This window comes from Lupinus angustifolius, chromosome LG16 (assembly GCF_001865875.1).
Source record: "Lupinus angustifolius cultivar Tanjil chromosome LG16, LupAngTanjil_v1.0, whole genome shotgun sequence".
Classification (NCBI taxonomy): Eukaryota; Viridiplantae; Streptophyta; class Magnoliopsida; order Fabales; family Fabaceae; genus Lupinus; species Lupinus angustifolius.
Window position 1 is genome coordinate 7400230 of NC_032024.1, and position 16645 is coordinate 7416874.

Here is a 16645-nt window from a genome sequence, read left to right on the forward strand (position 1 = left end):
AAAAGGAAGAAGGTTCAAAGGTGGATTTCGGAGGGAAAAGGTAACGGTTTGTGATGGGAATTTGTTTTAAGAAGGAAGCGCCATATTGTTAGCCGAGTATATCTGATGTGGCACAAGAGTATCTTTTATACTTTGTTTAAAACATTAAACATTTTTTTTGTGTAGTTATACTCTCAACAAATATCATTTTCATAAATTAAATTATTGATTTTTTGATTATCCTAAAAAAATATAATAGGTTTTTGTACCACTTCATGAATGTCTTAGTGGTGGTAAAATAGAGGAAAATTGTTAACTAAACACTATTATTTCAACTAGCTAGCTTTAATAAAAAAATAAATATAAATTTCTCTTACTTTTCCATTTTTTATCTTTACATGCATTTACTAAAATTCATCTAAAAAATATAATAATTTAGTTATCTAAATAACATTATTATTAAGTAAATATTTTCACTAAAATGGTATAAAAAGAAAACCTACAAAGCAATAGAAACATTCATACCAATAAGACATGTCTAAATGGACTAGCCCATACAGGGATGGAGTCAATTGAGATTCTGATTGAAAAGTTAGGTTACAATATATATTTAATTCTTATATGACTTTTCTTATGAGAGTACATCTTCTTATATGACATGTCTAAGGTCTACCTTGAATTCTAACTTCAAACTAACTTCATTTGGCATCAATTATAGTAAGTGCAATTTCTTTTACCAAACCTTATTTCAATTGCTTCTTGATCTTATTTTTTTAATGCTGCTGAGGTTGTCTCACTCCAAGTTTTGTACCTGGTTTTCTTTTATAGGGCACATGCATTCAAATATGAAGTGAATAGACTTGTGACTGAACTTAAAAGTTCATCTCAATACGTGGAGGACAAGTTAGATAGCATTGATGAGAAAGCAGAAGAAATTTTGCAGGGCTCAAAACAGATTCATGATTCTGTGGTTTCAATTGATGTTCACTCACAAAAAGTTGCTCAAACAATTGAAAATGTGGAAGACCATATAGGTCTTGTATTAAGACATTCAGAAAGTGTTTATGAAAAAACTACCAAAATCGCGGTTTCGCAATCCGAGCTACAAGAAGGGCAAGAGGACATGTCAAGGAATCTTACAATTATTTGGGCATAGAAATAGAGAAGTTAAGAGATGAACCTTTGGGATTGAGAATGAGGTACATAAAGTTGGAGATGCTATGTCATTACAAATGAACAGCCTACAAATCAAAGCTGAAGTTATAAACTCTATACTCTACTGCTGAATATGGGCATAAACAACAAGACGAACTTCTTCAACGACAAGAACAAATTCAAGGCCGTCATGGTCGGCTAATGGAAAATTCAAAATCGATATTGTCTGCTCAGGTTTGCAATTTCTCCTAGACTACCGGTTTTAGCTATTTACTCCTTATATCTCTATTCTTAATCAGAATGTCTACTTTTAAACTACAGGAATCTTTTGAATCAAAAACAGGTTACCATGTTTGTGGCTTTAGACAGGGTTTTGCTTTGAAAAATGCCGTGTTGCTCGAATCGCGGATGATCAAGGCTTTCTTCATTTATCGCATATCAATCTTTGTCATCTAAACTATGTCCATCTTATAATTATGCTTTTAAGTTTATCATATTCTAAAGTATTATTGATTGTTTACAGGGCTATGTGCTACCTTCGTCGTCAAAGTATTGGTTATTCGTTTAACTAGTGATAACATTGAGCAACAAACCTCGGTAATAAACATGGTTGGATTAATTTTTTGTGGTAGCTGCATCTATTCAACTTTTATATGCCATTTTCACATTCAGGTATGTATACAGAGACATTAAACAACTTGGCACATTGGGTATTTATGTATAGAATTTATAACTAGTAAAGTGGTTTTTTAATCATGCAGGAACTATGAAATGTTGAACCATCAAATGCTGCTAAATCTTAGTAACAAGATTAGAGGCATGGAAAAACAAAAGGAGCTCTCATTGGAGTTGGAAACCGATTATGTGGATTACACTGAATAATCTGAATTGCCTTGATGATCCTGATTTTATACTTCCAGAAGAAGTTGGAGAGAATTCAGTCACAGTCTCTACAACTACAAGAAGTTACAATCTGCGTCTGCGCTATCGTTTACATTGATTGTTAGTTTGTTACTACTAGGCACTTCTTGTTTGGTGATCAGAACATTGAGCTCATCCATGCACATAAATGATAAAGTAAACACACCAGAAGCTCAGTAATTACAGTAAACAAATACATGTTTATATGACAAGCGCAGAAGCTCCAAAATTATCCTCCTAGAGCACTTTCTTATACAATAATAAGCATACAGAACATAACATCAAATCAAGGATTCATACAGAAAAAGAAAATTGCAGGAGACCTGGCAAGTATAACAATCAATCTGGCAACATTATCCTTGCATGCCTGTCTTACTGTACAAATAACCCTTCAAAGTTTCAATGTTAATTCGGGTGCCGATTTCTCTATATCAAGTGGTGGATGCACCTCAGAAAAACTCAAACTTGAACTTCCAGCAGTCAATAAGAAATTTTGATGAGAATCACTTTTCTGATGGAAGCTACCAGGCCACAACAGTTCTGCCTCATCATCCTCCAAGAATATTGGAAGGCTGAGATATCCTTGCTCAACTCTTGCATTGCTTTTTATCTCAGTGGGCCTTATTGCTGGCGAAAAATCCGAAAATCCATGGTGCAGCGAAGAGTGTGTCTTTATCCCTAAGGAACCGAAAGAACCATGCAAAGGGAGAGATGCTAAGCTAGCATACCTCTCAGAAATGAGGCCCATCCGCATTGCTCGCTTCGCCGATGTTCTTTCTCTCTTGTGTGCATTTTGGTGGCCACCGAGTGCTTGCGAGCTATAGAATTTGCGCTGACAGTAATTGCAGGGGAAAAGTCTTGGAATGGTTGCTGCAGTAGTTTGAGAAGCTAGTTCATTGCTGCTCTCACTAGTGCTTGAGAATGAGAGTCCTATTAAATCTCTTGCCCCTATCTCATTACTGTTGAAGTTGAGTGTTAACTCAAGTGAGATAGCATCTGAAAGAGGATGAATCTCTATTGGATTTGTGACATTAGAAGAGTTGGTGAAGGTGTCACTACATGGCCCTGTAGTGGTTTCATTAATATTGAAAGCAACATGGCTGCTAAACTCAGATTCATATTCTGCTGTGGCCTCCACTTCAAGATCAAAGATTGGTTTCATGATTTAGGCTTGCTAAATTTCAAGCTAATTTACCGAAATATGTGTATCAATCTACCATCATAACAAGATCTATATAAGAGTTTGAAGTGGTAGAACTGTTTTTCCTCCTGCATTGAAAATCCATCAATTCATATTTAGTAAGCATCCAAACAAGAAACTCAAGTCAGTTTCAGTTCGGTTCAGCTCGGTAATAAATTTACAAGCCTCTATTCTGACATGAATGAATATATAATTGTTCATCCTCCCCAAAGAAGAGACCTCGTCATAGAGGCAAAAGACTTTAACTTCATTATTTCTATTAATATCTAATAATACAACAACAACCAAACATTAATCCCACTAGATGAGGTTGGTTATATGGATCGAACTATGTCACAATGCTCTATCATAAAACATGTTCATTGACAAGACATTGATCTGTAAATCATTCCTAATCGTTTCGACTATAGTTTTCCTCGACCCCTCTTCTAATAACGTGGAAGATTATTTATCTAGCATTGGGGCAACAAAAACAATGTCATTCTTTATTCCTCCTTTCCTAGAGCCATTAGTCCTAGCAGGCTGGAATAGACATGCAGTTACATTCGCATGGCAATAGTGGCATATATTATTGTGACAAAAGTATACTCCATGGTCACATTTTCTGTCTCACAATCTCTATAACTTCATGTGTTAATTGGTTGGTTAAAAAATAATTAATTATTACACTTTCAACTTAAATACATTTTTTTAACTAATCAAAGCAAGTGACACATGGAATGACACACTTTTTGGACATAATATGTGTTTGTGCTTGATAAGTATGCATTCAGATGAAAAAGAGGGAGACAGAAGACTTGAAAACCATGAAATATACCGGTAAGATGGCTCTGAAGTCTTCCATTTCCCTTCTTTCCTCCCCAAAACTCAACTCGCAAATAGACCCTTAGGGTCCGTTTGTGAGTTGAGTTTGGAGGGGAAGGAAAGGCAATGGAAGGCTTTAGAGCCTCTCACAAGTGTATCTCATGACTCTTAAACTTTCAATTTCCCTTTCTTCCCCTTCAAAATCCAATTTGCAAATGGACCCTTAAGAGATTGAATCCAGTTATTGATCAGTGGTTGTGGGGCAAGATTCAAAGACAATTAAGATATTACGAGTAAAGTGATGAGCATCACCGTGTTAACACTCAAGATAAATAAAAAAACAAACATTAATATGAACTATGGAGGAACAACAATATCTTCATATACCACCCAAGTGAGAAAATTGCATGCAGATACTTGTTTCATTTTCTTCCTTGCCAATTCTACTATGAAAGAGAATCTTACTGTTTGGAGATGGAAATCACTTTTAAGGTAGAATTCAGAAACCATTTCATCTATCCAATGATTCTAACTTGTCTAGAAAGTGTTTTAAATTATGGTTGCGGAGATGATTGTGGTTATTGTGGTTGCGATCAGAGCGGCTGTTGTGATACGGATTGCGACGGTTGTGGTGTGAATTATTTTGTGATTAAATTTTGTTTTTGAAATCGATGTGATCTGTGCGGCCCAAATGCGGTTGTGTTGCAGCCGATATGGCCGTATCATTGTGACTCACTATCACATTACAATTAAAGTATGATGCGGTTGCCACCACAACCGCACAATATTGTGGCCGCATCATGTGATGCTTTATATAGTTTGAATCACAAGAGAAACTAAAGACACCAAGATAACCAAACTAAGAACATAATATATGACAGGAAAAGAGTACTTACATACCCTTTCTCTCAAGTTTCAAGATCAAGTGTAAGTAACTTCAATCTCAAGTTTCACCTATGAACTGCTTTGAAATGGGAGACATGTATTTCCATTGTTGCTGTTCTTGGTATGGTTGATTATGAGAAGACAAAATAAGCATGCTGGTTTTATATATGTTTATGTATGAAACATTAATAGAGGTACTAAGAAGCTATATACAGAGCTATGAGTTTTTTAAATATTATAAAAAACATTTTTTTAACTGAAAGGAATAAAAATAAAGGAAGAGTGAATGGGGACAGAATTCAGAGGGAAAGGAAATGTTGGGATTAAATTAAATTAAAAAAAAAGGTATGGTCAAATCAATGTTGTAGCTTTATACTTAAACCTGTCATAGTGCAATAATATTACTTTGCCACTTTGGAATTAAATATTCAGCCAGATAACCCTCCACTAGTTAAAACTCAATTAAAACACATATTTTCAAGGCTAAACAATTAAGTTCTAAATAAATCAGTTAAACATCAACAAGACTAAACAGTTGCTCATAGGTGATGAGTTCTTAAGCATTTATACTAGACATAAGTAAATAAATAAAATTTTAAAAGTAATATTGTATAATTATACTTTTTATTTCTGAGCAAAAGCATCAAAAGAATATGATGTATCTAATTTATTATATTTACATGGTACAAGATAGTAGTTTTGATGTATGGAGTATGGCTCTATGTGATTCATGAGTTTTATATTTTTATTACAACACTTTCTTTATAATGAATATGATGTGTTGTGATATTCGATATATAAAATGTAGATAAAATGAGATAACCATGTAAGAATCGTCTTATTTTTTTATGTAATTCAAAATTATGATGGTTTTTTTGTCTTGATTAAGCTGTTAAACTAGTTGAACCTAAACGAAAGTGAAGACTATAGCTGACTTAGTGTCAGATATAGGGATAAGGATCTATAGTCTTAAATGGTGTCTTATATTATATTCTAAGCTAATGAAAATATGTCATGCTAATTAAAAAAAAGTAAATATTCATCATTTTTTATTTTTACTTCAATATCATTGATCGGAGATATGATTTGAGATACTATTTCAAACAAGATATCCTTATTATCCATCATGGAGTCTGACAACATTATAACAAGTATGTTATTATTTTGAAGGTATGTGGTGTTGTACCTCCTTTCATTAATTATTTGGTTGAATTTTGGATTCTTTGAAGAAAGCAAACACCTGCTACCCCCACACATACAAAAAGTTGAAACTACAACTAGGTTGATTGAAACATAGTACGAGAAAGAAGCAAAAACAATCTAACACTATAGTCATTGTTCCCACCCAAGATTCTCTAGTCTAGTCTCCTTTTATTTCTCTCTCTCTCTCTTTCTCTTCCCCACTTCAAAAGTATTTCTGATAATATCACAGTGCATGGGTCGGCTTTCATAGTTTCATATTTGGTCCCATCTATCACTTCTAGCATATACTATGATATGACAACATTTGTTTTTCCTATTGTTTAACTACCCCACTTACCATATAAATAATAGAGCACAACTCCTTTCCTTACCATAAAACAAACATGAGCAAGGTTAAAGATCACTTTTATAAGAAAATAGACTGTGAATCAAGAGTGTAATAAGTTTTTAGACTTTTAATGTATTCATAGTTATGAAAACTGTTTTGTATTGGTTGGTTTAACCTGAACATCAATATTTATACCAGTATAGTACAACTATTATATCACTCATATAATCATATCAGTTAAAATCGGTTAAAAACAGTCATATGATTTATTTTCATTTAAATCGTACTAGTTATATCGGCCGGTTTTCATTTAAAATTATAACATTTTAATTAAAGTACAATTATTATATTTCTTTATACTTCAAAAATATAATATATCATCGAGTTATACATTTTATTTTAAAAAATAGTTTAAATAAAACTACTCGTCATATTATTTATTAATTGTTTAACATTAATAATATAATATATATATATATATCTAAATTTATTATTTCAGTTTAATTAGTGAATCAGCGGTTGACTGTTATATCACTATATTAGTATCTTAATCATTTGATAATCGACATAATATTAATAACATTAACATGTCAAACACAATGATATATAGATTTTAAACTATTTATATTATTTCTCCAACACTTTTATTATTATTGGTTGAAGAGTGAACACACTCAATAAACAGAACGTGGATTCATCTAATGGGCATTCTATATGAATTTGACTTGAGAGAGTTACTAGCATTTCAAAAATATATATTGCCAATCAATTATTGTGACCCTTTTGTTTTCTTTTTCTTTATTTTTTATTCTTATATTCCCTGCCATTTTCCATGTTGGTTATTCCCATTCTCTTTAAAGTTTGACTTTAGATTTTAAAAAGAGATCATAAATGAAGAATGAAAATATTAATTTATTCAAGTAATGTATGGTTTAAGTAGTTAATTGTGACCACTCTCGTTTGGAGTAATTGTCCATAAGGAAGCTCCATACTCATTCATAAGGTGTTGGATCAATGGTTATAGTTGTTGATCAACACCTAACTCTATTTCATTATTCAAATTGTATCTAACTTGAGGGGTTACATCCATTATAGATGTTATGGACTGAGATGTTGACTATGTTTGATATGAATAACTTAAAAGATTGTGAAAGATTAAAAGTTAATTTAAGGTAGGTTCAACATTGATAAGCTATTAGGATGTAAGCATTCGATAAAATCAGTTAATCAACTAATTAATTCTCACTTATAAATTAGGGATTTCAAAACATAAATGCTCACTTTGACTTACTATATATATATATAATATATATGAGAAATTTATACCCAATTTAAATTGCACAAGTTACACCAAATCTTGTCTATAGGTTTTTTTAAATCTAACGAATCAAGTGAGTGTTATGATTCATCTTATCACTTATTGCATTCATTCATTTGTTATATTAAAAAAAATCAATGAACAACATTGAGTATAACTAATATAACTTAATTTGAATATATATCCGATTATGAAATCATATATATAAATGATTGGATCCTTTATCATGCTTTTGGGTTGAAACAAACAATATTTTAATAGAGCATTAGATGCTTGAGCATGTTGAAAGGTGACTGGTGTTTATCACCCAAAAAGACAGAAAAAGTATATGGAGAAAGAATACATAAGCTCCACAAATCAAAGCAAATTTACTCTAGATTTTGCACTTAACTAAACACCTCCTAGGTTGGGGGAATACCTAGTAATTAGCCCATTAAAAGCTTAAGCACATGTACAAAGAAATAGTAGTGATTTTTTCAAAATTATATAGTGATCAAGAGAAATAGCTAAAAAAGTTCCCACCAAATAAAGGTTGGACACGTCATCTTATCCATGTGTGTTTCACTAATCCAATCAAAATCTGTCCAAGAAAGAAATGAACAATACAACTGAACAGTACATTTTTTATCATGAAACAACAGAATTATGAGACAGTGAGAAAGCTAACCTTGTTACATGTTTCATGCTTATCCTTGTTTTTTGGGTGTGATTTTACTCAATCGCACAAATAGCACATGACAAAGTAACAGTCCACCTTTTGGTCATGATGGTTAGACACGAGTCTATCTTTTAGCTCAATTCTGATCCTCTCCAATACTAAATTGGTATTATAATACATGGCATATGAATATGATTTTAAGTTATTTTAAATAAAAAATTTCCTTTCTCCTCTTATTTCATTATTGGATTCTCTAGTAATAAAGATAAGTTGAACTTATTTCAGCCCCTTAGTGCAAAAATTGTTGCACTGGACTAATGCTTTATAACATCTCTTCATTATGTACCAAAAAAATAAGATCTCTTCATTCTAATTTGAAATTACCTCTTAACTCATAAATATATAATTATTAGTAAGATGTGTATGATATCATTGATCAGGGACCATGCAATTGATTAGGACCCACCACTCTTTCATATCTGATAATATATTATTAGGAGGTTTGCTATTCGAGATCATGTATCATATTATCTCACGTTAATAATATTTAAGCAAAAATAATAATAATAATCAAGATATAAAAATTTACTTATATTTGATGTTTTCATTAATATAAAACATAAAACAATGAGACATTTTGGGAGACCAAATATTTATTCCTATTACTAGAAAGTAGATATGCATAGCATAATCAATATAGCTACAAGCACTAGTATGCATAACATGTATATCTATTTATAATCTAGTCACTAAGGACATATTTTAAGGTAGGTTCTTGTACTTGGTTGGTGACTATTAAAATATTTCCATGCTTCTTTACTTCACAATTGTTCACCACAAACTTCTAGTTAGTGCTGATTAGTAAGAGCCCACCATAGACTAGGCTTAGTCACTCATAGCCTCATAGCCAAGCCTTTTCTCATATTCCATATACTTTCAAATACATCTTCTTGATTCTAATGAATTATAGTTTGTTTAAAAGTTGGATTTTGGAGGGAAATGAGAGGTTTGAGAGCCATGAAATATACTAGTAACATGATTATAAAGCTTTCTCTTTTCCTTCATTTTCATCCAAAGCTTAACTCACAAACAGACCCTTAGGGAGAGTTTTCCTAGTAAGCTTCTAAATCCTGATCTACTACTAAACTTGACACAATGAACCCACTTAATTGTGAAATTTGAATTTTAGTTATCAAACTAACAAGGGTCAGAAAAACTATTGGTGTTTATAGATAAGCAAAGACAATATAATTGGTGTTAAGAACATTTATAAAAACATCAATGGATGGTTGACTGCTTTTTGATATGGGGCCAAACACCAGCTCAAAAATGTTGGAAGTATTATACCTTAAAAGATTCTTGGGTACTATATAAATCTTAGTTGAAGAGAAATAGGAAGACAATTGTAGTTAGATAAAATGATAAATATTATATGTAATGAATCTGGAATCAAACCAATAGTTTAATTCACATTATTTTGATGCATGACATCATAAGATACCAAGTTTGTGCTAGATACTTTAGTTATACCTTTTAGAGAGAGAAAAAAACTTGAAAGTACTCTCAACACCCGAAGTCAATTTCTGCCAATGCACCACACTTTAAATTCAATTAGAGGAAAAAAATTATCATCTACATTCATATTTAATTATTCATTGACTCTCCAAAAAAGTAATATAAATGAATGATGAATTATATATTAACTATAAGTGAATATTTATACTAATAGTACATAGATATTACACTCTGCTATCTTTTTTCTGTCTCACCTTTCCCTTGTGTCTCTAGTCAGATCAAATTCATGGTTTTTCTGGTCAAGGTTGTCTTCCATCCTTTGCTTGATGTTTGTTTTGCTAGTAGAGGTCATGCTGATGCAATCTTGTGTGTACCATTAGTTACATATCCATATATACAATTGGAAAGAAGCACATGTTTTTTCACTGGAACAATGAAGCATGGTCCTCCTTGAACAGAAGTACTAAGATAAAGCAAGCACTGGAGATATTAATTAGTGTTTTTTGTGTGTTCTACATTAGTTTATGTACAACACAACATACAGTTTGCTTGTACTCCAAATGATACATGGGGAGAGCTTGATAGCCCAATATAGGGTTTTAATTAGGAATGTGGATCAGTTGTCTCCAAGCATGTCCCAAACCAATCATAATGAATAAAAAATAGACAAAGTCATGAATGTTTAATTTTTAATTGATATGTCATATTGTGATTGGTTTGTAACATGTGTGGAGATAATAGATCTTTGTCTTTTAATTAGGAGATGTAATGGTAAAGAGTAAAGTATGGTAAATAGAAAAGACTAAGATAGAGTATCAAGAATCAAATAGTGAAAATATAAGGGGATTAAAGAAGAAGCTTCAATCAAAGGGTTTTTGGGAGGAGATAGCCAAAGGAAAAGATAGCCAATGAGATACTATGTGAATTTAGAGGTTTTGCGCCAAATGGTAAAGAATAATAATGGTGGGATGAAAAATACCCAAGATAAATTTTAAGTGATAGAGAATGTTATAAAGTATAGCTATTATGTAAAAATAATGGAAGTTGGAAGAAAAAATAAAACACAACTAAGAAAGACACCAAAAAAATGGTAAGCCAAAGCAAAGATATAATATATGTTGAGTTATACAAATCTCTAGATATCAAGGGACAGAGAAAAAGTATATATAAGCTTACAAAGGGAGAGAAAATAAGTGTATATAGGCTTGTAAAGGGTAGGAAAGTGGGAGCTATTTAGAAACTCTTGCTTATATTGTAGGTTGGTTGTGATGACAACACAAGAGAGAAGGCTACAGAAATGTTGAATGGTTAGAGAAGCAAATCTGAGTGTTTGATTCATCAATGGACTTCAAATGTCTTAAGAAGCCCTTCTAATTATTCATCCATTACAATGATATTTATTTGCTCATTCTTTTGTATAGGCTATACTATAGAAACATAATTCATTGTTGCATACACATTGTATGCTGAAACAGAAAGCATACACATTGTATGCTCAAACATTACATTGATTCAATGAATACCAAATACCAAATCTCAAATAGAAAATTACACTGAAAGAGTCCATTTATTAAAACACTTCTTGAAAGATAAACATTCCTAAACAATATTGAAAAGAAAATGGCAGGAAAAAAAAGAAATAAACAAATGAAGCCTAGACCATAAACCCATGGTCACTTATTTTCATATGCATGTTGAATGAGAATGGCAATGAACCAAAAATCAAACAATAATAACAAGCATGTGACTTTTTTCAATGGAAAAATGAGTTAGGCCAAAAACCATTTGAATGATTAACATCTCCAAATGGCAATGCTTCATCACCACCACCATTATTCAACAAATTGGTGAACCAATTCTGCTTCTCCATGGCATCAATGTTCATATCCAAATCCAACCCATTTCCGTGACACCCTTCTTCCTTCTCTTCAATCTTAGCTGCTACATCAGGCACCACAGGTGCAACAATTTGAGCTTGGCTTTGCGCCTTCTTCGTCAATGTTTCAATCCTTCGATTAATGTCCTTCAAGTTTTGGTCAATCAACCAAGCAAGATCATTCAAATCAACCATGCTTATATTCGGTAGAATTTTACCTGCGCTAAGGCATTGAAACATGACCTGAGTAATCTCCTTCTCCCTATTATCTTTACTCTGCTTCTTAACTTGCTCTTTCGCCTTTAGGATCCTCTGTCTCAAAAAACTATCTTGGTTCACCATCTTCTTGCTTTGCTCCAATTCCGGCATTCTCCTAAACTTCGCAAGCACCCTTTGTACTCCTATTGGTGATGGCCAAACCTCAGGTTGAGGATCATAAGGGCTATAAACTATAGCACAGGCATCAATCCCACAAAGGGTGCTAAGTTCACCAACTTTCTTCATTAGACCCTTCTTCCTTTTCTTGTATGTTGCCTTTCTTGATGCATCATTCACTATGAATGCGAGTTTCACCTTCTTTCTAGTCATAGAAAGACCAATATGAGAATTGAAAATGTTGCTTTGTTGTGATTATGTTATGCTACAAATCTCTTTATTTATATACATCAATTCTCTTCTTTGGGTACATGAAGCATTCAATGACAAATATATCTACTATAACTACAAGATATAATGTTTAAGTGCCCTTCTATCCATGAGGGATATAGAATATTTTTTGTTTAATGCCCTTCCATCAATGAAGAATATGGAATATATTTATGTTACTATATAGTGATATACATTGAAGTTTAAAATTTGGAATGATTGGTTCAATGAGTTGAATGTGAGTGAGAACATATATTCTCATTAAACTGAGTTATATGCATGATTCTTTTTTTATCCCTTGCAAATATGTCAAGTAAAGAGATTTCATATGGTAAGGTAGAAAGAAGTGATAACAATCTGAGTTAGTAAGAATCCTTGCAACATGATAAATTATTAGTTAGCCTTGTTGTCATAATATCATTCGTGAGATCGACCAAATACATGCATTATGTTGATATGTAAAAATTATAAGGAACTAAGATTAATGTAAAATTAATTATGATATAAGCTTAAAATACAAATCTTGTAAGAGTAAGTTATGTAATTCAAGTTCCAATTGAACTATATAACCTCAAATAAATAACCTATTTAATTATTCAAAAATATGTTTTGCATAACCAATACAAGGATACTTGTGAGAAACAAAAAAATTGTACAAGTAAACATAATACAAGTCTTGCATTGCGTAGTATAACAACGTTAATATGATATTTAAGGCATGAAATTATCCTACCTAATAGACCAATCCTTTGAGTTCAACTCTTCTCATGTATTTAAATTATAAAAATTGTTGTTTAACCGTTTTTCCTTGGAAATGATTATCTATAGATTGGATTAAGATATATATTATCAAATACTGATAGGAGAGTCCACAACCCCTTAAAGGAGTGTCAATATTATGAGTTGAATATTAAGTAGCATAAGAAATTCAATGTGATATTTAAGCTAAAAGACTCCTCAATTAATAGACTAATCTTTTGGGTTAGATGATTATCATGTGTTTAATTCTTAACTATATCCAAGATGTTACTCATTCATAACATCACTACCTTTATATAATTTAAATCTTAATATATCAATATTTAGTTTTTACCTTATACAAACTAGCGTGTCGACCAGTACTCTGTGAATGTCGACTCACACTCTTATTTAAGAATGAAATATATAAACTCAATAAAAAATGGAAGATGAAAATTATTATAGGGTTGTATATATTTTTTCATGTATTATTGTGTGTTATTCTTTAATTGAAAAAGATAGAAGATAAAAATAAGAGAAATTGTGGAAGAGTAATGATAATTCGTAAAAAAATGAAATCATTGTGTGAAAGTTTTTATTAGTTATTAAGGAGAGGATAGAGGTTAAAAAGGATAAAAATGAAATATTAAAATTATGTTATGCAAGTGGTTACTACTTATTTTGGTTTTATTAATAGTATTAAAGTATTAGATAATAGTATTAATAGTATAGATAATATAAACGATTTTTTATATGATACGACTTATCTATATAAACAAGTTTTAATTTAGCATATATATTTTAAAATTAAACATTAAAAACTAATAAGTTTTAATTTAGCATATATATTTTAAAATTAAACATCAAGTTAAAAACTAATCCAAATAATTTAAGTTTAAATAAAAAAGTCTGTATAGCATGACTACTGATTGGTAACATTTTGACACTAAAAAATGTTAGTCTAACTGTCAAATGCCAACATGATGTTAGACTTATGGAGGGAAAAGTGAATAATGTTAGCGGACCGATCCACATAGTCATAAATTTTTGTGGCAATACATATAAATTTAGTTTATTTATCCGTTTTTCATGATCTGTTTAACTGCAGGTATTTCCATTAGGCAACGCGGGTAACATACATGGATAATATTTTAAAAAGCATTAAAGTTCAAATAAATTATAATTTAATGTAATTTATTAACTCAAAAAATGTGATATAATATGATTTTTTTCAACTTCATATAAAATCTCAATATTATTTTTTTAAGTTTTTATCTTTAACTTCTTAAGTAAATTTCTTTTTATTTTATTTTATGGATTTTTTTAATTATTTGTGAATGCCTCTAGATGGGCTCGCGATACTGTTAGCCCGTTTTAAAATGGGCATGACATGAAAATTTGCCCAAAAATAATAAGTGGGCATGTTTGTGCTTGCTTTTGATTTGCGGACACGGGTTAAATAGATCGGACGACCTGTTTTGTCATAACTAGTTAGACTTAATATTTATGTCGAGTCGTGTATCAAGGGAAAAATTTAGTTTTAGGGACTTCAAACCCATCTGGATGTCCCCTCACAATTGTCCCAAAAACATGTACTGTTAACTTAATACAATTTGTTATTATGTATGGTGAGGGTAGGGTTAGAACGTCGACCCGTGTGCTGAATTTGGGCAAGAATCGATCTTGAACCGCATAGGTGAATACCTGAAAAGGCATTCCAACATTGAAGTCATTGTGAGCGAAAAATATGTAGTGAGAATATAAGGGTTGAAGAGTATAAGTGAGAGCTTAGTGTAAACTTTCTTATATGGGGTTTACTCTGCTTATAGAGAGATTGAGTTTGATATATTCCATGTTTAGATGTAATCATGACAAGTTGTCCTTCTAAGTATGTCCTACACATACATGGGCTACTTTATCTGTATCAGACGGCTTTGTCGTGTCCATGCTCTAGCTAGTAGAATGCTTTATCTATGGTGAGATATTTTGTCGCATGTCCAAGCTACTATAGTCGTATACTAGGCATGTCCTTCCCACAAGAAGGAAGAGGGTAGCTCAATGATCAGACAACATGTTCAACTCTTCAGTAGTGTTTGAGTTGTATAGGTAGTGTGCCAATCCTATAACAGATGTTTGTGGTTCTCCAGATGTTGATTAAGCCATATTATGTCATTGTCGTCCTTTCCTTAGTTAAGTCGACCACCCAAGCGTGATCAACAACTATGTGAGTTGGATCTTATCTATATGGTGTTGGATCGTGGCCTCACGAGATGCCTGACTTATGATTGTTGTGGATACTAGGGTGGGACAATAGCCAATATTATCATTAAGTCAAGTGACTTTGGATGATAGAAGACTAAAGTGTCCACAACTATAATTTTGAAAGATACGTTTAGTACTTCTTTTAGGAAACAAATTTGGTGGCATACTTTTGGGGATTGAAATGACTCTTTATTTGTCTAAACATACAAAAAGATGAATCGAGTGTAACTTTAGCAATAGGTGGACAAATTCTATCCTAAAAAATTGAAAATCTATCATTCCATAATTCTTGTGGCTATTGAGAACGAATCAAATCAGATGGTTCTATTTCTCAATTTTTTCTACCTCAGTTTCGTCATAAAGATTGAGAAAAATCAGTCATTCACAACCACTGATGAAGGATTCCTCGAAAAGTTTACAATACAACAAATAAATTGAGGGATATATAAATCATATGATTCAAGATAGATATATGAAATGACACACTAAATCAGTTGTCATATATAATAGAAAGGTACAACTCAAACTTTAGAGAGAAATTTATCACATAGCTATAAGGATGGAAATATGTCAGACCGCCTATCAGGGGCCTATTACCTGGCCTATAACATACTAGGTTTAACTTTTTTCGTGAACATGCCAGACTCAGGCTTTTTGAAAAGCTTATTTACTTTAATATACCAGATTTTAGGTCATCCAAAAGACCTATTAAGCCTAACATGTTGACATATTTAGTTATATTATGCAATATATTTATATTATACAATTTTAATATAAGTAATATTATAATATATATATAATTTTAATATAAAAATATATACAAAAATATAATTAATTGTTAGGGTTAGAAAAGTCTAATTAAAGGTAAGAATATTAAATGTATATATGATGACATATTTTAAGATTATATAGTATAACATGTCTTTAAGTAGGCTACTAGGTCAGGCTATGCTTTTAAACAGGTCAGACCTAGGTTTTGAAAAAAAATTAAACATGCTAACAGGTCAGGCTTAAACTCTTATATGTTATATAGGCTGTGTCAGTTTAAGGCGAAGTCTCATCTAGCCTAGCCTATTTCCACCCTTACATAGTTATAAGATCAATAATATTATATGGAATAGATGTTGGACTTTAAAATGCCAATAATAAAATAAGGA

The 16645-nt window shown here is 31.5% G+C and overlaps 2 protein-coding genes and 1 pseudogene across 2 annotated transcripts; 1 reads left to right on the forward strand and 2 right to left on the reverse strand.

The window, feature by feature from the left end:
• Positions 638–2134, forward strand: LOC109329274 (annotated as a pseudogene).
• Positions 2209–5142, reverse strand: LOC109329015 (zinc finger protein 4-like). Its single transcript, XM_019562675.1, has 2 exons — positions 4961–5142; positions 2209–3324 (listed from the first exon to the last, which is right to left on the reverse strand). Exon 2 carries the CDS (start codon positions 3215–3217, stop codon positions 2447–2449), a length of 771 nt encoding a protein of 256 aa, XP_019418220.1. The 5' UTR covers positions 3218–3324; positions 4961–5142; the 3' UTR covers positions 2209–2446.
• LOC109329577 (agamous-like MADS-box protein AGL80) lies at positions 11581–12464 on the reverse strand. The gene has a single exon (XM_019563268.1). The coding sequence runs from the start codon at positions 12429–12431 to the stop codon at positions 11721–11723; it is 711 nt and encodes a 236-aa protein (XP_019418813.1). The 5' UTR covers positions 12432–12464; the 3' UTR covers positions 11581–11720.

What these genes read in the sequence shown, in the direction of transcription:
- LOC109329015 (XM_019562675.1), bottom strand. Translation starts at nt 3,217, where the DNA reads ATGAAACCAATCTTTGATCTTGAAGTGGAGGCCACAGCAGAATATGAA.
- LOC109329577 (XM_019563268.1), bottom strand. Translation starts at nt 12,431, where the DNA reads ATGACTAGAAAGAAGGTGAAACTCGCATTCATAGTGAATGATGCATCA.